Raw genomic sequence first — 22,123 nt, forward strand, 5'->3', positions numbered from 1 at the left:
GATAACTGGTGCTCATTTTCATCATTATCCACCTTAAAGTGATAGTCTTTGTCAGCCTTTAGTTCACAACCAAAAAGATAGTTCTGGGCCTCAAGGGGTTCATGTCCATGGGTTGGAGGCATGCACTTAGGTGGGAGAGAAGCCAGATGGAAATAAACAACTACTGTTGAGGAAAACAGCCACACAGGCCAGAATCACACCAGGGAAAATATTTTTAGAAGTATTCAAAGTTACTAATCTAAAATCTTCTCTGTTTTACAGGACTTAAATACTATTTATTCTTATCTTCATGGAATGGAAATATTATCAAATCTCAGGGAACATCAGCTTCGGTAAGTGTGATGCTCTGAGAGCATGTGCTAAGAGGTTTATTCAAATGAGCTCAGATAGATAGTTGCAGGGGCCAGATCATTTACGGGCTTTTTATAGGCTATGCATAGCAATTGGCCTTTCTCATTCCAGTTTTTCTTAGTCAGGGGACCTTGAGCAAGTCTTAACATCTAAGCTATAGTTTAGTCTTCCATAAAATAGGGATAAAAAGATTAACTTTGTTACAACATTTTGAGGATTAAATGAGAATATTTAAAGCAACATACAGTGCTCAGTCTGTGCTATCTAGAGAAAACAGAACTGTTTTCTTTTTGTACTTTGTATTGATATTTATTATATAAAATGCTTAAGATGGGCTTGGTATGATGTGGTATTTTATTAAAGTAGAAGGAGCGAGACTCTTGATTGGGTATAAGCTCCTATGGACAGTACCCATGAACTTTCTGAACCTCATTTTTCTGTTCTATGAAATGAGTTCACTCTCTTGCCACCTTGTATCATTGTGATTATATTTGTAAAAGCACTTTTGAGTGCTGTAAGTACTAACTGTTATAACTTTGCATAAATTTTGATTAAACTGTGTTTTCTTTCCAATGGCCAGCTCAACCATAACTTTTCTGGCTGTTCTTTAAGTTTCTGACTATGGACCAAATTGCTAAACTATGACTGTTTAGGATTTATTATTTTCTGTTTTTTGTGTAACATTATTCAGATGTTCAGTTCAGTCGCTCAGTCGTGTCCGACTCTTTGCGACCCCATGAATCGCAGCACACCAGGCCTCCCTGTCCATCACCAGCTCCCGGAGTTCACTCAAACTCATGTCCATCGAGTCGGTGAAGCCATCCAGCCATCTCATCCTCTGTTGTCCCCTTCTCCTCCTGCCCCCAATCCCTCCCAGCATCAGTCTTTTCCAATGAGTCAGCTCTTCACATGAGGTAGCCAAAGTATTGGAGTTTCAGCTTTAGCATCATTCCTTCCAAAGAACTCCCAGGGCTGATCTCCTTTAGAATGGACTGGTTGGATCTCCTTGCAGTCCAAGGGACTCTCAAGAGTCTTCTCCAACACCACAGTTGAAAAGCATCAATTCAGATGTTAGTATATGTCAAATAAGTGTATCAAGAAGAAAGAAGAAAATTGAAAACTAGAATGTTAGTAATAGAGTATTTTTAAATGTAAGCAAATTTGTATTTATTAAACAGATTTGTATGTGTGTGATGTTTATATTTTTAAACTCTAGTGAAAAACTCAGTGGTAGATCTGATAACTTTCTGTTGTGGTAGCTGTTAACAATTATTAAAACAATTTAAGATAATTTAAAAATTTCTTGCTTTTTAAAAAATAGATTGATGTCTACAAGAGCACGCTATGAGAGATACAGTGGCAATCAAGTTCTTTTTTGGTAAGTATTTTGGAGAAGGAAATGGCAACCCACTCCAGTACTCTTGCCTGGAAAATCCCATGGACAGAGGAGCCTGGTGGGCTACAGTCCATGGGGTCGCAAAGACTTGGACACGACGGAGCGACTTCACTTCACTTCTTAATTAACTTAACAGTGTTTCAACTTTGGACTATTAGCAGGGAAACTCATTTGATTCTGAAAGTTTCTGTGGAAGAGATTGAAATACATTCCTGAACTGTGAAATATAACATACAGAGAGCTCAGGGAAGAAGTAAGTGCAATAAAGGTTAATAAACAGCACACTACTATGTGTGGCTACTATGCAGTGAATGCACAGCACATGCTAGCTTTGCAGAGGGCTCAGTCAGCCATCTTGGGAAGATAGTCTAGCTCTGATGGCTGTCACCTTAGATTAGTTTTGTCTCTGAATTTCATACAAAAATTCATACAGAATTTCACACAAAACCTTTTGGTCAGTCTTTATATACGTCACAGATGTCGATTCTTCCATGTTTTTGCATTTGTTCTTTTTCAGTGCTTTACAGTATACAATTATGTGAAAACAATAATTTAACTTTCCCACTACTAATAAATATTTGGGTTGTTTACAGTATTTTTCCTATCATAAATAGTTTCTATGAATATTTTGTTCATGTCTTCTTGTACCCTTATGTACTCATTCCTTTGGGGAATATTCTTAGGAATATGCATTGGAAATACATGTGTTCAAATTTAGAAGATTCTAGTGAATTAGAATCTAAAATATATATTTCATTTTGTTATCTCATCGTGATTTTATTTTTTGTTTTCCTGCTCAATGATGATGAATGATTTTCCTATTCTTATAGTCTATTTGGATAGCTATTTTCTGAAATCTTGATTCATGTTTTCGAATTTTTTAATTGGGCTATCTTATTTCTATCAGTTTGTATAAAATTTTTATGAATGCTATATCTAAGTCCTTTGTTGGGTGCACAAGTTGCAAATGTCTTCTTCCATTGTGTGGCTTGCTTTTTTTATTCCATTAATGGCGTCTTTTGAAGAAAAGAGATTCTTTGTTTTTTCCCTTGTGATTAGTGCATCTCATGTCCTATTTAAAAAAACAAAACCTTTACGTTCCTCAGATTATGAAGATAATTCTTCTCTGTTTTTCTTCCATAGTTTTTGGCAGCAGGGACCTCTTTTATTTTAGGTATGCAGCTGATTTGTTGCTGTTGTTCAGTCACTAAGTTGTATCCAACTCTTTGCAACTCCATTGCCTGCAGCACGCTGGGCTCCTCTGTCCCGCACTGTCTTCTGGAGTTTGTTCAAATTCATGTCCATTGAGTCAGTAATGCTATCTAACCATCTCATCTAATGCCATGCCCTTCTCTTTTTGCCTTCGGTCTTTCCTAGCATCTGAGTCTTTCCCAATGAGTTGGCTGTTCGCATCAGGTGGCCACAGTATTGGAACTTTATCATAAGTCCATCCAGTGAATATTGAGAGTTGATTTCTTTTAGGATTTATTGGTTTGATCTCCTTGCAGTCGAAGGGACTCTCAAGAGTCTTCTCCAGCACTACCAAGTCAAAAGCATCAATTTTTCACTGCTCAGCCTTCTTGATGGTCCAGCTCTCATGTCCGTATTTGACTACTGGAAAAACCATCTTTGGCTGTATGGACCTTTGTCAGCAAAGGGGTGTCTGTGCTTTTTAATATGCTGTCTAGGTTTGTCATGGCTTTCCTTACAGGGAGCAAGGATCTTTTAATTTCATGGCTGTAGTCATGGTCTGCAGTGACCTTGGAGCCCAAGAAAATAAAGTCTGTCATTGCTTTCACTTTTCCTCTTCTGTTTGCCATGAAGTGATGGGACTGAATGCCATCGTCTTAGTTTTTCAAATGTTGAGTTTTAAGGCAGCTTTTTCACTCTTCTCTTTTCACCCTCATTAATAGGCTCTTTAGTTCTTCTTCACTTTCTGACATTAGAGTGGTATCATCTGTATATCTGAGGTTGTTGATGTGTCTCCTGGCTATCTTGATTCCAGCTTGTGACAGTCTTGATACTAGTTGTGATTCCTCCAGCCCGTCATTTCCCGTGATGTACTCTGCATATAAGTTAAATAAGCAGAGTGACAATATGTGGCCTTCTCATACTCTTTTCCCAGTTTTGAACCAGTCCTTTGTTCCATGTCCAGTTCTAACTTGCTTCTTGACCTGCATACACATTTCTCAGGAGACAGGTAAAATGGTCTGGTACTTCCATCTTTTTAAGAATTTTCCACAGTTCGTTGTGACCCACACAGTCAAAGCCTTTAGCATAGTCAATTAAGTAGAAATAGATGTTTTTCTGGAATTCCATTGCTTTCTCTGTGGTCTAGCAAATGTTGACAGTTTGACTTCTGGTTCCTCTGCCTTTTCTGGTATTGAATACAGTGTTTCATTGCACATTGCATTTATCATTATTTCTAAGTATTTTCTGGATTCATATGGATTTTTATAGTTTTATTTGTTCAGTTGTTGATTCATTAACTTATTAGTAAATGTTTATTTATATTATGCTTAGGCTGGTATAAAATGGTGAAAAGATATGAGATTTGTCCTTAGAGTCTAACATGTAATGGAGGAGAAAAAGTTCATTAAAATAACTACACATATATAAGAGCTATCAAGTAAAAGTATAGATTTATAGATAAATGGAACAGAACTAAGAGCCCAAAAATAACCTTCTATATTTATAAACAGTCTCTGCTTTTTTTAAAAATGGACCTCTAGCTACGTAGCTAAGCTGTATGCACACAGTGTGGGTATAACACAACTGAGTATTAAAAAGGAACCACCAGTGAACAGTTTTTGATGAAGGTACTAAAGCATTTCAGTTGGGAAGGCACAGTTTTTTCAATAAATGGTGCAGAGTATTTACATAACAGAAAGTTAATCTGAGATACCACTTTAAACCCAGGAGAATAGCTGCAGTTGCAGGGGTTCAAAATGAGTAAAAGGGAGCACATGTATGGTAATAGGTGGAAAGTAAACTTGTGATGGTGAGCATGCTGTAGGATATACAGAAATAGAAACACACGGTGCTATAAACCAATATCACTGTGTGTTTCTATGATGGTGAGCACGCTATAGGATATACAGAAATAGAAACACACAGTGCTATAAACCAATATTCACGCACTAGTAAAGTAATGCTCAAAGTTCTCCAAGCCAGGCGTCAACAATACGTGAACCGTGAACTTCCTGATGTTCAAGCTGGTTTTAGAAAAGGCAGAGGAACCAGAGATGAAATTGCCAGCATCCACTGGATCATGGAAAAAGCAAGAGAGTTCCAGAAAAACATCTATTTCTGCTTTATTGACTATGCCAAAGCCTTTGACTGTGTGGATCACAGTAAACTGTGGAAAATTCTGAAAGAGATGGGAATACTAGACCACCTGACCTGCCTCTTGAGAAATCTGTATGCAGGTCAGGAAGCAACAGTTAGAACTGGACATGGAACAATAGACTGGTTCCAAATAGGAAAAGGAGTATGTCAAGGCTGTATATTGTCACCCTGTTTGTTTAACTTCTATGCAGAGTACATCATGAGAAACGCTGGGCTGGAAGAAGCACAAGCTGGAATCAAGATTGCCAAGAGAAATCTCAATAATCTCAGATATGCAGATGACACTGCCCTTATGGCAGAAAGTGAGGAGGAACTAAAAAGCCTCTTGATGAAAGTGGAGAGTGAAAAAGTTGGCTTAAAGCTCAACATTCAGAAAACGAAGATCATGGCATCCAGTCCCATCACTTCATGGGAAATAGATGGGGAAACAGTAGAAACAGTGTCAGACTTTTTTTTTTGGTACTCCAAAATCACTACAGATGGTGACTGCAGCCATGAAATTAAAAGACACTTACTCCTTGGAAGAAAAGTTATGACCAACCTAGATGGCATATTCAAAAGCAGAGACATTACTTTGCCAACAAAGGTCCGTCTAGTCAAGCCTATGGTTTTTCCAGTGGTCATGTATGGATGTGAGAGTTGGACTGCGAAGAAGGCTGAGCGCTGAAGAATTGATGCTTTTGAACTGTGGTATTGGAGAAGACTCTTGAGAGTCCCTTGGACTGCAAGGAGATCCAACCAGTCCATTCTGAAGGAGATCAGCCCTGGGAGTTCTTTGGAAGGAATGATGCTAAAGCTGAAACTCCAATACTTTGGCCACCTCATGCGAAGAGTTGACTCATTGGAAAAGACTGATGCTGGGAGGGATTGGGGGCAGGAGGAGAAGGGGACGACAGAGGATGAGATAGCTGGATGGCATCACTGATTCGATGGACGTGAATTTGAGTGAACTCCGGGAGCTGGTGATGGACAGGGAGGCCTGGTGTGCTGCGATTCATGGGGTCACAAAGAGTCGGACACGACTGAGCAACTGAACTGATAAACCAATATTACTTCAGTTAAAAACAAATTTTGAAAAATAGCTATAGTCAAAAAGGTAGACAGTAACAAGTTTTGATTAGGATTTGTTGACACCTGGGGTTGTCCTATATTTGTGGTACAGATATATGACAATCCCAAGTGTCAACAAAGCCAGTTTAGGAAATGGTTTGGCAGTTTCTTAAAATATTACCATGTAACCCAGTAATTCCGCCTTTATATGTTTACCAAGGAAATATGAAAATGTGCGTACAGAGACTGTACACAGATATTTTTTCTTAGTAGCAATATACATTGTAGCCTAAAACTGGAAATTGTCCAGTGAATGGGTAGATAAAATGCTCTGCATCTGGTTAGTGGAATACTATTTGTCAGTAAAAGCGAATAAAGTGATAAATACTACAACATGGACAAAGCTCAGACAAATTATGCTAAGTGGAAGATGTATGTTAGAAGCATCACATTACATGATTCTATTTGCATGAACTATCCAGAATAGAAATCTGTAGAGACAGAGCAGATTATTGTTTACCTGGGGCAGGGATAGACTGCAAACAAGGCATGAGGGGGTCTCCCTGTGAAGATGTTTGCACAGTCCTTTTCAGCTTCATAAAAAGCATTGAATCATATACTTAAAATGGTGAATTTATGGTTTGTAGATTATACCTCAGTTAAACTGTTTAAAAATTAATATTAAGAATTATCCAAATCTATCTGGCTAATCATAAACCAAAGAATTTTTAGAAAAATGAATATGTAAATTAAAGAGTTTAAATCCAGAGATTAGTGGAAGCAGAGGAAAAAATGCATATAGTTGACCTTAACTGGGAAGCAGCATGATAGAAAAAGTGAAGATAAACCACTATGCTCAGTGCCACCAGCAGAGAGGAGGAAATGGGAAGAGAGAGATCTGGGGAGAGGTAGGTAGAGGCCACTGTAATAGTTTTTGTTCTTTATTTTAGGAGCAGTGTGAAGCCTTTGCAGGAGTAAAATCTGTCAAGATTATGTATGGCACTTTTTACCAGGCTAGGTTTTTGTTAGATTTATTCACTTGCACAAAGAAAGGAGATAGGTGGACCCATGTTTAAAAACTTTAACTTTCCTTATGTTTACTCATCAGATACAGTGCCAAACTGTGCTCGAAGGGCGGAGTTCTCTGCAAGGTCTGAACGGTTTCTGATTGACGAGCTGGTATGGCTCTCTTGGTGTTAGGAGTGAACATCAGGAGTTTTCTTGTATTTATAGTAGAATTTACTGACAACTCTGTGACTGTTTCAGTAAAGAGATAAAAATTGGAGACTTGTGGTAGCATTTAATCGTAACTTTCTTATGTGTTGATTTGGGCAAATTTTTCTTTTATTGATTTTAATTCCTTTATGATTGTATGAAAGTCATATTTCAAAAGAATTAGAAGGAATTTCCAAACAAAGAAGTTTAAGTAGGAGACTTTCAGCCATTTGTATTTTCCCTCAGTGAAGACAGAGGGGAGGGATATTAAGATCTTTAAAATATCTTCTGGAAAGTTGATGTTAATTTTTCCTTCTCATGGTAAGCAATAGGATTTACCTGGAAAGCTCACCCTGGGTGTTGTGTAGAATGGTTCGGATGCTTAGATTTCTGGACGATGAATGATATTATTCACTGAGAACAGAGAACCCTAGAAAAAAATCAAGCTTGAGGGAAATGATAGGTAGATTTTGAACATGTTGAGGTTGAGTTGCAAGTTGACGTATCAATAGCTAGGTAGATATACAGTTCTCGAGCTCAGAGGGAATGTTTCTTTTATATAAAATTAAGAATTGTCTACATATTGGAATTAATTGAAGTTGTAGGTATGGCAAATTTAAAATATATGAAAGACAAAATGATTAGATTATGAACTTAACATCTAACGGTATTCTGGGTTTCCATTGGTGATTTAACTGAACTAAAACTGATGATGAACTCAAGTCATCTGATATTTTTCATCCTTCAGAAACACATCAAATGAAAGGTTGGGTAGACATTTTTTTATGTCAGAATAGAATTTAAGTGAAAGAAGTAGATCATTATGACCCATATTATAGTTGAACATGAAGATGGAACATTGATGTGAATTCGAAACAGTACTGTCCTTAATATACGTTAAACTTATCAGAAATAGAACTTTTTAATATGTACATCTAGTGTACTGTTTGAGTTGATCTTCATCAAATATGGTGATCCAGTACACAAAAATGAGGAATGGGAAGTTACTGATATAAGTTAATAATGAAGAACCAAAAAAAATGTATTTCTGAAACCTATACCTTAGGATAGTTATTATGTAAGATGTGAACACGGTCTGTATGAAACCTTCGGCGATAAGCGAAATTTCCAAGGATTGTTAATTTTTAACTACTTATAATAATACTTGAATTTTTTTCATGTTTTGTATTTTGTATTCATATATACACGTGAATATGTATCTTTATTTACTCATCTATTTATTCACTTAAACAGTTCAGAAACTATTGCCAGATGTTGGTATATCCTGCTTTCTGGATCTGTGCTTATGAAAGACTCCATGGTTTTGCCTCCTTGCAGGTATGTTTACATTGGCCGCTTAGTGTATTTGATAGACAAAGTTTACAAATGTTTTATTTCTTATGTTAAACTATTTTATGTAGAATATGTATTTTCTCTTAGTAAATGATACATTTTATAGATGTCTTTGCTTTTTGATACTACACGAAGTACTTGGCAAGAATCAACTGATAGTTCGTATTTCTGGAGTATGTTGTTGTTCAGTGGCTCAGTTGTGTCTGACTCTTTGTGACCCCATGGACTGTAGCACGCCAGCTTCCCTGTCCTTCACCATCCCCCACCTGGAGCTTGCTCAAATTCATGTCCATTGAGTCAGTGATGCCATACAACCATCTCACTTGTTCTCTGCCTGCCTTCAATCTTTCCCAGTATCAGGGTCTTTTCTAATGAGTCGGCTCTTCGCATCAGGTGGCCAAAGTATTGGAGCTTCAGCCTCAGTCCTTCCAATGAATATTTAGGATTGATTCCCTATCAGATTGACTGGTTTGATTTCCTTGCTGTCCACAGGACTCTCAAGAGTTTCCTCCCACACCACAGTCCAAAAGCATCAGTTCTTCAGCACTCATCCTTCTTTATGGTCTGACTCTCACATCCATACATGGCTACTGGAAAAACCATAGCTTTGAATAGATGGACCTTTGTTGGCCAAGTAATGTCTCTGCTTTTTAGTAGTCTAGGTTTGTCATCACTTTTCTTCCAAGGAGCAAGCATCTTTTAATTTCATTGCTGCAGTCACCATCTGCAGTGATTTTGGAGACCAGGAAAATGAAGTCTGTCATTGTTTTCATTGTTTCCCCATCTATTTTCCATGAAGTGATGGGACCAGTTGCCGTTATCTTAGTTTTTTGAGTGTTGAATTTTAAGCCAGCTCTTTGACTCTCCTCTTTCACCTGTGTCTGGGGTGTAATCTTTTGTTTATCCCATGACATATTATTGTATTATTTGAGATTTGATATCATTTATCTGATGTTTCATGGATTCATTGCTCTTAGTTATAGGGAGGCAATGTAGCTTTATAGTTAAGAAATCAGCTTTTAGACTAACGGGAGTTTGGCTAGTGTCTTGATTCTGTCACTTATTAGATGTTTGAGTCTGGACAAATTTTAGTTTTCCTGTGTAAATAAGGTTACTAATAGTACTCACTTATGTGTTTTATGAGGTTATAGCAAGCTACTACTCATACTTCTCAGTGGAAGTTTGTAGAAGTTGATATTTTAGAGCTAGACTGCTTGAGTTCATCGCTTTGCTTTACTGCTTTTTGGGTTAATTACTTAATCGTCTTGTGGCTCAGTTTCCTCACTTCTAAAATAGGAACAATAATAAGATGTATTTCATAAGCCAGTTTTGGGAAATAAGTGAGTTTATATATCTATAGCTCTTAGAACAGTGCCTGGCTTTTATAAGTAATTTTTAATTATCACCAGAATTATTAAGTAAAAGAAGAGTCATTGGCAAGATGATTAGATATAATATTCTTAGAGAATGTGGTCTGTTAGTTAAGATTTGGGGGCCTGAAATTATAATTTGGTGACATAAAAGTACAACTTTTTGGTGACTTTTCCCTAGTAATGTTGAGAAGAGATTTTTAGGCTTTTAAGGTAGGACTTCTAATCGCAGCGCAATTAATTTAGTTTTAAAAATATTTTAAGTATCAAGGTACATTCTATTAGATACATAGTACGGAACATCTCAGTTCTGAGGCCATTTTTAAAGCTATGTCTTTAGTCTTGAAACTTTATCATCAATATTTGGTTAAATGAAATATGTACTTCTTGACTAGTAGTATAAAACATTGTTGACTATTTTTACAAATAAAATACATAATAATTCTTGCTTATTTAACCCTTTTAGCTGTTGTTGCTTTCCCCTATGTTTCTGAAAGACACTTGAGTGCTTTGTAGTGAGTGAATTAGTTCATGAAACAGAATAAGCTTGGTTGATGTGGATTACAGTTCTATTTTAGGATTATTTGTACTGTCTTTTGACTATTTTATCACTCTTTTCTGCTGTTAATGAGTGGTTAAGAATTTGTTGTGATCACTTTATGAAGCCATTAATCAGCCACAATGATTCACCGTTAGTTTTTAATCAAGACATTGAAGTTTGTTTTAAATAATGGATAGTATGAGGTTTTCTTTTTTGTTAGTGTTTTGTTTTTTTGTTTGAATTTTTTTTTTTTTTTTTTTTTTTGGCTGTACCACTCGGCCTGTGGAATATTAGTTCTCAGACCAGCTATTGAGCTTGGGCCCATGGCAACGAAAGCACCGAATCCTAATCATGGAACCACCAGGGAACTCCCAATAATATGAGATTTTTAAAACAAAGTCATGGTATGCTTTAATGTAACCATCATGAACTTCACAGCAAAGATGATTATAGAAGTGTATTTAATTGTCATTTAGAGAACAGTTCCTGTGTAGGAGATTTATATTTTGTGTTTGGGAGATGCTTGTTTGAGAGGTTATTGGAGGGTGATTGTTAGGATTAAATGAGTCAATACAAATAAAATAACCTAGATTAATATTTAGCATATCAGTTCAGTTGCTCAGTCGTGTCCAACTCTTCGCACCCTCATGGACTGCAGTGTGCTGGCGTCCCTGTCCATCACCAGCTCCTGGAGCTTGCTCAAACTCATGCCCATCGAGTTGGTGATGCCATCCAACCATCTTGTTCTCTGTCGTCCCATTCTCCTCCTGCCTTCAATCTCTCCCAGCATCAGGGTCTTTTCTAATGAGTCAGTTCTTCCCATCAGGTGGCCCAAGTATTGGGGCTTCAACCTCAGTCCTTGCAATGAATATTCAGAAGTGATTTCCTTTAGAATTGGCTGGTTTGATCTCCTTGCAGTCCAAGGGACTCTGAAGAATCTTCTCCAACACCGCAGTTCAAAAGCATCATTTTTTTGGCACTTAGCTTTCTTTATGGTCCAACTCTCACATCCATACATGACTACTGGAAAAACCATAGCTTTGATTAGGTGGACCTTTGTTGGCAAAGAATGTTTCTGCTTTCTAATATGCTTTCTAAGTTTATCATAGCATTTCTTCCAAGGAGCAAGCATCTTTTAATTTCATGGCTGCAGTGATTTTGGAGCCCTTCAAAATAGTCTGTCACTATTTCCCCATCTATTTACCATGAAGTGATGGTACTGGATGCCATGATCTTAGTTTTTTGAATGTTGAGTTTTAAGCCAGCTTTTTCACTCTCCCCTTTCACTTTCATCAAGAGGCTCTCTAGTTCCTCTTTGCTTCTGAGGTTATTGGTATTTCTCCCGGCAATCTTGATTACAGCTTGTGCTTCATCCAGCCCAGCATTTCTCATGATGTACTCTGCATATAAGTTAAACAGGGTGACAGTATACAGCCTTGATGTTCTCCTTTCCCAAGTTGGAACCAGTTTGTTCCATGTCCGATTCTAACTGTTGCTTCTTGACCTGCATACAAATATCTCAGGAAGCAGGTAAGGTGGTTTGATATTCCCATCTCTTTAAGAATTTTCCACAGTTAGTTTTGATCCACACAGTCAAAGACTTTGGTGTAGTCAATAAAGCAGAAGTAGATGTTTTTCTGGAACTCTCTTGCTTTTTCTGTGATCTGACAGATGTTGGCAATTTGATCTCTGGTTCCTCTGCCTTTTCTAAATCCAGCTTGAACATCTGGAAGTTCACGGTTCACGTATTGCTGAAGCCTGGCTTGGAGAATTTTGAGCATTACTTTGCTAGCATTTGAGATGCATGTAATTGTGTGGTAGTTTGAACATTCTTTGGCATTGCCTTTTTTTGGGTTTGGAATGAAAACTGACCTTTTCCAGTCCTGTGGCCACTGCTGAGTTTTCCAAATTTGCTGGCGTATGAGTGCATCACTTTCACAGCAGCATCTTTTAGGATTTGAAATAGCTCCACTGGAATCCCATTGCCTCCACTAGCTTTGTTCACAGTGATGCTTCCTAAGGCCCACTTGACTTTTCATTCTAGGATGTCTGGCTCTAGGTGAATGATCACACCATCATGGTTATCTGGGTCATTAAGATCTTTTTTGTATAGTTCTTCTGTGTATTCTTGCCACCTCTTCTTAATATCTTTTGCTTCTGTTAGGTCCATACTGTTTTCCTTTATTGAGCCCGTCTTTGCATGGAATGTTCCCTTGGTATCTCTGATTTTCTTGAAGAGATCTCTAGTCTTTTCCCATTCTGTTTTTTCCCTCTATTTCTTTGCTCTGATCGCTGAGAAAGGCTTTTTTTATCTCTCCTTGCTATTCTTTGGAACTATGCATTCAAATGGGTATATCTTTCCTTTTCTCCTTTGCCTTTCTCTTCTCTTCTTTTCTCAGCTATTTGTAAGGCCTCCTGAGACAACCGTTTTATGTTTTTGCAGTTCTTTTTCTCCTGTCGATGGTTGTTCAGCAGCCAGTTGCAGTTTTGAGGTTCTTGCAGGAGAAGATGAGCACACGACCTTCTGCTCTGCCATCTTATGATTTAGATGATTTAGCATATAGTAAACACAAATGATTTTTGGCTTCTGCAAATATAATGGCATTGAGATGTCATCATTATGATAATCAATAGAATATAGCACTACCTAATAAAAGAAAAGACTCTGATGCTGGGAGGGATTGGGGGCAGGAGGAAAAGGGGACGACAGAGGATGAGATGGCTGGATGGCATCACCGACTCAATGGACGTGGGTTTGAGTGAACTCCTGGAGATGGTGATGGACAGGGAGGCCTGGCGTGCTGCGATTCATGGGGTTGCAAAGAGTCGGACATGACTGAGCGACTGAACTGAATATAAGAGGAATAATAGTATTGTTTATAAAAGTAAAAACTGTTTCTTTAGATATCAAGCTATCTGTTACTGCTTTATCAGTGAATAGACAGAAACCACATGGTAATTTGAACAGGGACCCTTCAAAGAATTATTAATTTTCAAGAAATTAGGTACTAAGAAGAATAAAGGTGCTAAGGGAGAGTACCCCAGGAAGGAATAAACTTGAAAGGGGAGCTTTCTCCCCAAAACTGAAATTCAGAACTTTTGTTGGTGAATATGTTGCTTGTAGCCCAGTAGCTAATGACAAAGTTCACTTGGTTGCTCTGGGCCAGAGCTGTCCATGGTTAGTGGGTCAAGGATGTCAGGGAGAGAAAGTCTGACTAGGACTGGTAAACAGTATAGTCCTTCCTGACCCCCAACCCACTCAGGGTGCAGATGGGTCCTGAGGCTGGAGATGGGACCTCCCTTTGCCTTACACACACCTACCCTGCCAAGTGTAGGAAAGTATTTGCCGTTTCTTTGTACTAGCCCTCTTTACTGACGAAGCTTTGATATTAACAGCCAGCCAAAGGAGAATCTTTATTAAATCTAGATCCTTTGTTATAAAGTAAATTTGAAACTGAGAGCAAATACGTTTGAACTTGAGAGGCAATAAATAAATGGTACAGTGCCATGCTTTCCAACCTTTTTAGCACCAGGGACAGATTTTGTGCAAGACAGTTTTCCCATAGACCAGAGTGGAGAAGGTGGTTTCAGGATGATTCAAGCATATTACGTTTATTGGGCACTTTGTTTCTATTATTACATCAGCTCCACCTCAGATCATCAGGTGTTAGATGCCAGAGGTTGGGGACCCCGGTACAGTCCACTCCCTCGGTTACTCAGTTTTCATATGAATGCTTCTGAACACATTTGAGCTTCTACCCAATTCTCTTTTCATTTAACAAGATACAGCTATCCTTCATGTAAGTAAAGAAATTCTTACCATCTCCCTGAAACAAGGGGATGCACAGTCCCAATCGTCAGTGTTCGCTGTATTAGTTATACTTTTCATCACAGTGCCTCTGAATATTCTGTTAACTCCAGACTACCATATAAAGTTCACTTCCAACAACTTATATATAAAATAGGTATGGGGAAGAGAGGGAAGAAGAAAATGGTTAACATATACAACCCCGGACCATGTATACCACATATAGCCCTGTTTCCATCATTGGTCACAAATCCGTAGTTGATCTGCTTCCTCTTTTTACCACCCATTCAGTACTTCTGCCTTCAACCAGAATTTCACCTGTTCTGGGTTCTTTACCTGATAATGGGCACAGAACCTTCATTTCTTAAGGGTCCTTAATTATCCCTTGTTTGGTTCTTCCTGCCCACCCCACCCCTCACCCGCCACTTGGGGTTGCTGTTAGTTTTCCATTAACTTTAATAGTGGACTTGAAAGCACTGGACAGAGTCCAAAAGAACCTCCTGGGCTTCAGATGTAGTTCTGCTGGCCTCCATTTTATGCAGCAACTCAGTTTTTCCTTGGTGATTGTAATCAATCACTCAGGCCAGTAGAATAAGCCCCTTTTCTGCCTTTCGGTTCAGTGCCCAGGTGGAAGTCACTAACTCAGTGACTTGCTGTGTTTCCTGTTAGAAATAATCTAGCAGGACTAAGACTCAAAACCAGCAGAGCTCAAAGTTTTAGGAAGAGGAAGTATAAATTCTGTGAATGAGTTATTAAGTATAACAGTGAGAAGAACCACTGTTGCTTCCATGCCTTGAATATGAAATCCATTTATTCTGCCTGTTGGGACAGACAGAAATTATTGCTGTACTTCTGCTGCTGCAAAATGAATACCTTGATTGAAAATGATGCTATCTAGAGTGCTGAGGCTATCGATGGCATTTTGTGAGCCTGTGGACAGTGCTTCTGGCAGAAGCATTGTGGATGGCAAAAGCCAATCACGTCCAGAATATGTGTTTGTTCCAGTGAGGACAAATATATTCCTCCTCCATGATAGAAAAGATCCAGCATACATAATCTGCATTCAGCCTTGAACAGTGCTGGGAAGTCCCTTGTTAACAGCAGTCTGGGTAGTACATCCACCCCATGGGTGAGACTTCAAATTGCAGCTTTGGGGGCTTCGATTTATAATCTCAGGCCACAAACTGATATCATTATCAGTTTACAAGCAAAACTGCAGCTCTGCTTTTACTTTAACCTTGTTACAGTGCTGTATGTTTAATCTTATGAGTCACAGGATTTTGATATTCCCCAGGGATGTTGGCCAGACTTCCAGGGGCTGAAGAATTCCAAAACCCACTCCCTTTCTTATCTAAAGTGCCACCTGACTTTCTGTGCTTGTGGGCAGGCACAGAATATGGGCATTGTCCAGGAAGGTCAGAAGCAGGTCAGAGGTCTGCTCTCTCGCTTCTGAACAAGACTTCCTCCATTTTAATTTTCTTAACAGACAGCCTCACGGTTGTTCAGGCTGAAGAGCATAGAAATAAGCTAAGTAACATGAGAAGTCTCCTTAATTCTGTAAGTCAAATAACAGTTCCAGAGAGTCAGTAGAAATCAAGTGATCAGAGAAACAAGTAATGGGTTAAATAATGCAGAAAACAATTTTTGAGCAGTAGAGGATTTAGTAAAGAAAAAGTTCCACCATGAATGAGAAGTATGTTTTTGTGCATCAATTCCTACATCCATTAACTTACTGATAGCAATAGTAGTAAGAACAGAATGTTCTATCAAGATATGATTATGTGTATCTGTGACATTTTTCAACTATTTGGTTCCTTGCAAAATCTTCCATAATGGTTCTAACAGGAAGCTAATATTGGGAACAGAAAGAGTAGGGAATAATGTTTGAATCCACAATACTTGAGTTCTCATGAGGGGGCAGTAGTAGGTGGTTCTCTTCTAGTACAAATGATCAGCATGTGTTAGGCATCTGGAAACAGGGGTTCCTAACTGATAGGTAGTGGTAGTTTCTACCTCATTGGTTACAGTGCATACAAATTAAGGGGCTATTTCAAAAACCATAGGATTTAGGGAAGATAGTCCATTCACAGTAGTTGATGGAGTTCTCCTGTGATTAGGGTCCCCAAATGCAAGATCTTGATCCACATAGCAATCCCTTGCTAGCCTTGTCCTAGTCTATCAGTAAGTGGGTATGACTAATAAAGTCCAGATAATTTCCAGTAAAATATGTCAACCAGTACTCTTCCCCAGATACAATGGATAACATGTGAAATTAGTGTGATCTTGTAGACATAAATTTTGTCCGTAGAAAGTCAAAGTTAAGAAAGGACAGGCCTTGCTTGCAGGGCAGGCAGAGTTACCTTGAGCTGAGGTCTGGTTCACATTTCTCCAGCTATAGGTTCCCCGGTGACTTTCTTTATGTTCTCTTAGCACAGTGGCCAGAAGTTCAGACGTGGATGACATTCCACATTACGGTCAGACTTCCAAGAATGTCTGTTCACAAGAATAGTAGTGGGTTATTGGCACGTATTTTCATTTTTCTTGTCCAGGAATCGTTACTAATATGGTATTATCCTTCCCCTGCTCAGTAAAATCAGCAGGTAAGGGAGGACTGTTAGGCTGCTTTACTCAGACTTTAGCTTCAATTACATGTATTTCATTTGTGGATCCAAACCCTCCATCACCTCTGTTAGTAAGGAGGAACATTCTCCTTTTTGTACTTTGTCAGTTACACGTGGAAGAATGAGCAGTTGGTAAATCATGTTTATAGTAAATCATCTTTTCCTTCATTTTGTAGAATTACTCGGGTTTCTCCTTGGTAGTAAGGAGAAATGGGGTTTGTAGCTTGGGTCTGTAACTGCCCCCATGGACACAGATCCCTTTTAACACTAAACTGAAGTGTTCTTTTTATTAATCCAAAGTGCCCCCAAGGCATTCTAATTCCTATACCAGTTGAAATAGCCCACATCAAAACTTTAATAAAGCTGTGTTTAGATACGGAGTCAAATCCAGCCCAGTGGCCTCAGGAGTAGCTCAGAAAGAAGCTAATGCCCCTGGGATAATTTCTCAGTACTCAGTTGTTTCAGGACAAGTCTGTTCTATGAATTTGTAAGTTTGGTATAGTCATCTTCATCCAAGGAGTTTATGATTCTCTTAGAGGTCTGTTACTTGAAATATTGAAGTCATTATTTAAGTTAGTCCTCTGGTTTTTATAAGAGCCCTCTCCAAGTTTAATGCGTTGCTGTGTAAGCAGACCATTCATTCTTTCAAACCAGCAGCTTGAGGATAATAAGAAGTATGAAAGATCCATTGTATATTATGTTCCCGGGCAACTCCTGTATTAACTCACCTTTAAACTGTGACCCATTGTCATTCTGAATTTGAAGTAGTTAACTGTTCAGTCGCTCAGTCATGTCAGACTCTGCAGTCCATGGACTGCAGCATGCCAGGCCTCCCTGTCCTTCACTGTGTCCCAGAGTTTGCTCAAACTCAAGTTCATTGAGTAGGTGATGCCATCCAACCATCCCGTCCTCCATCACCCCCTTCTCTTCCTGCCCTCAATCGTTCCCCCATCATCAGGGTCTTTTCCAATGAGTTGGCTGTTTGCAAGAGGTGGCCAAAGTATTGGAGCTTTGGCATCTGTCCTTGCAATGAATATTCAGGTTGATTTCCTTTAGGATGGACTGGTTTAATATTTTTGCTGTCCAAGGGACTCTTAAGAGGCTTCTCCACCACCGCAGTTTGAAAGCATCAGTTCTTCAGTATTTTTCCCAGATTATGTCTTGCCTTTTTGTTTTTCAATGATAACTTCTTTAAGTGTGAGAGGTCCAAAGTACTTAAGTGTTCTACTAATTTATTTGAAGTACTTAAACGTATTCTGCTAATCTTTGCCTATTCCAAGTTTGTAAATATTCTCTTCTGTGTATTCTTAGACAATTTTCTTAAACTAGCTTTTCTGGTGTATAATTTACATACCATAAAAGTCACCCATAAGTTTTTACTCTAATAATTTATGATTAATATATACATTGGTACACCATAGTTTTAGACTTCCTTTACCTGAAAAAGTTCTGCATGCTCTTTTGCAGTTAAAATCTGACAGACTTTCTGTCTCAATATCTACCTTGTGCAGATATTTAAAAGTAGTCTTTGTTTTGGCATTTTTCACTTAGCATAATGTCTTTGAGGTTCATTGCTGTTTTAGACTATAACAGTTGTAGCATGTGTATTTTTTTCAATTGTTAAATTGTATGTCATTCTAAGAAGATTTCACATTTTGTCTAGCCATTCATGAGAAGATGAAAAGTTTGAAATTTTATTGTTTTAGTTTAGGGGCTTTTATGAATAATGCTGCTATAAAGATTCAAATACATGTCTTTACATGGGCTGTGTATTCATTTTTTCTTTTGTAAATATGTAGGAGAGGATTGCCGTGTCATATAAATATATATTTAATTTTTGAGGAAAGGTCCAAATTGCTTAAAAGATGACTATTATGTTACATACTGACCAAGAACATACCATGGATATCATTTTTTGCATCCTCTCCTTCACTTGGTATTGACAGTCTTTTGATTATTACTCTTCTAGTATGTGTTTAACTATCTCAGTGATTTTAACTTGTATTTTAGTATAGTGACTATTACTGTTCAGGCTCTTATGTGCTTATTAAGCATTCCTGTACCTTTGTTGAAATGTCTGTTCAAAGCGTTTCTCCATTTTTCATTTATATTATGTCTTAAGTTGTCAGAATTTATGTTTTAGATATAAGTTCTTCATGAGATGTATGATTTTTAATTGTTTGTTTTTACCAAGTTTTAAGAACTTAGATATTTTAGATAAAAGTTACAAGTTCTTTGTCAGATATATGATATGCATGTATTTTCTTTTTTCTGTGGCTTGTTTTTTCCTTTTCTTAATAGTGTCTTCTGAAGCACGAGTGTTTTATGTTTTCATGAGATTCAGTTTTTTTTTCTTTTGAGGACCTAGATTTTGGTGGTGTATCTAGGAAATCTTTGTTTAGCCTAATTGCATAGTTTTCTCTTATGACTTTTTCTGGATGGTTTCCAGTTTGAGCTATTATATTTTGGTCTAGTCCATTATGACTTCATTTTTGGTTTTGTTTTTGTTTCTCTTTTTTTTGTGTTTTTGCTTAAGAATAGCTGGTTGACCCAGTGCCATTTTAGAAGGCATTGAATTGCTTTTGTTGAAAATCAGTTGACCATACGTATGTCTGTTTGTTTGCTTTTGCTGAACTAATGTTTACTCTGTTTCATTTAACTATTTTTCTATTTTGGTACTAATCTTCTACCTTAATGATTGTGGCTTGTAGTAAGTTGTCAAATCAGTACCGTGAGTCTTACAGCTTTGTTCATTTTTAGAGTGATTTTGCTTATTTTAGGTTCTTTATTTTTCCATATGAATGTAAGGATATGCTTGTTTTATAAATCCTGATAGGATTCTCATAAAAAATTATTTATTGTTTATTTCATAATAGACTATTTTTTACAGCAGTTTTAGGTTTACACCATGGAGTGGAAGGTGTACAGATTTTTCATGTACTTTCTGCCCCTGCTCATGCATAGTCTACACCATTATGAGCTACTCTCACAGAAGTGGTACATTTGTTAGAGGTGATGAACTTCACCCAAAGGACAGTTTATATCAGGGTTCACTCTTGGTAATGTACATTCTTTGTGTTTGGACAAACATATAAAGCTGTATTTTCACCATTACAGTATTATGCAGAGTAGTTTCCCAGACCTCAGATTCCTCTGAATTCCACCTTTCTACCAACCCCTGGCTTTTTTATAGGTTTGCATTTTCCACGGTGTCATATAGTTGAAATCATACCATGTATAATGTTTTCAGATTGGATTCTTTCACTTAGAAATACATAATACGTTTCCTCCGTGTCTCTTCATAGCTTAATAGCTCATTTCTTTTTTTTTTAATAGCTCATTTCTTATAGCACTGAATAATAGTCTGTCATCTGAATGTACCACAGTTTGTTTATCCAATCACATGCTGAAGAGTATCTTGGTTGCCTCCATATTTTGCCAGTTGTGAATAGTTGCTATAAACATCGAGGTACAAGTGTTTCTGTGGATATAAATTTTCAGCTCCTTTGGGTAAACACCAGGGAACATGATTACAGAATCATATGGTAAGAGTATTTTTAGTTGTGTAAGAAATTGCCAAACTGTCTTCCAAAGTGGCTGTACCATTTTGCATTATTAGCAGCAATGAATGAGAGTTCTTGTTCCTCCACGTCCTTTGCAGCATTTGGTATTGTCAGGGATCTGGATTTTGGTGTTTCTGATAAAGTGTATCTTGTTACTTTAATTTGCATTCTTTGCTTGAGTGTCTGTTAAGGTCTTTCACCCATTTTTAAATTATGTTGTTTGTTTTTGTATCTTTGTTTTAAGAGTTATTTATATGTTGTAGACAACGATCTTTTATCAGAACTCAGTTCAGTTCAATCACTCGGTCGTGTCCGACTCTGCACGCCAGGCTTCCCTGTCCATCACCAACTCCCAGAGCTTGCTCAAATTCATGTCCCTTGAGTCGGCGATACTCAAGTAGTTAAACACGTACTCTCCTCTTTCACTTTCATCAAGAGGCTCTTTAGTTTTTCTTCACTTTGTGCCGTAAGGGTGGTGTCATCTGCATATCTGAGGTTATTGATATTTCTTCCAGCAGTCTTGATTCCAGGTTGACTCAGTCTAAATTCTCAGAGCCAGTGGGCTCTGAGAGCCACCCTGTTGACCAGTGCTTCCCTGTGGAGAGGCTGGGGGAGCACGGGGCCCTCAGCAGCGGAGGTGGGAGGACCCAAGGGTGGGTAGGAGACCTCTTAGCAGGAGGGCGAGGACCATGTGGGCTGCCCCGACCCACTAATACTTCACCATTAGTACCAACTCACCCTCCTGGGGACAGCCAGAGGCTCTACCAGTGGGACAACGCTGGAAATGGGCCTCGAATGCTCACGCCAGCTCGGCCCCACAGAGAAATATTTAATGAAGCATTATTATTAACATTAATACATATGTAAACTTTTTTGAGAAATGGAAGAAGGAACTTTTCAATCTCTTTTAAGAATATAGTATTGTCATGATGATGTACTATTGTAAGAAAACTGCATTTCTCATGAACATACGTGTAGAAATTAACAAAATAATAGCAGACCAAATCCATGAATATATTAGAAGTATTAGACATTTGTGATCAGGTTGGGTTTATCCTAGGAATGCAAGGAAGTTTAAAATCCATAAAACAATTAATGTAGTATTCTCCATTAGTAAAAGAGTGGACAGAAGCTACATGATCCTTTCAGTAAGCAGGAAGAAAAAAATATTTGACAAAACTCAAAACTCGTTCATGATAAAATTTTTTAAGTTTAGCTGTATGGAAGGAAACTTCCTCAGTAACCCTTGTCTAGGACATGTACAAAAATTCTTTGCTGTGAGAAGTTTTTAATTTCCATTTTTTCATTTATATCTCTGATCCATTTCTAATTTTTGATTAGGGTATTAAAATCTTCCTTTTTTCTGTATTGATATATGGTTGTTTTGTCACTGTTGCTACTGCTGCTGCTAAGTCGCTTCAGTCGTGTCGGACTCTGTGCGACCCCATAGACGGCAGCCCACCGGGCTCAGCCGTCCCTGGGATTCTCCAGGCAAGAACACTGGAGT

At 38.0% G+C, this 22,123-nt stretch overlaps 1 protein-coding gene across 1 annotated transcript in view; it reads left to right on the forward strand.

The window, feature by feature from the left end:
- Window positions 1-22,123, forward strand: part of RAPGEF6 (Rap guanine nucleotide exchange factor 6) — a 215,657-nt gene that overhangs the window by 31,317 nt on the left and 162,217 nt on the right. Inside the window, exons 2-4 of the mRNA XM_052644367.1 lie at window positions 262-332; window positions 1,673-1,729; window positions 8,615-8,698. Of these exons, the coding sequence (XP_052500327.1) occupies window positions 262-332; window positions 1,673-1,729; window positions 8,615-8,698 (212 nt within the window). The remainder of the gene's footprint in view (window positions 1-261; window positions 333-1,672; window positions 1,730-8,614; window positions 8,699-22,123) is intronic.

This window comes from Budorcas taxicolor, chromosome 7 (genome assembly GCF_023091745.1).
Source record: "Budorcas taxicolor isolate Tak-1 chromosome 7, Takin1.1, whole genome shotgun sequence".
Lineage (NCBI taxonomy): Eukaryota > Metazoa > Chordata > Mammalia > Artiodactyla > Bovidae > Budorcas > Budorcas taxicolor.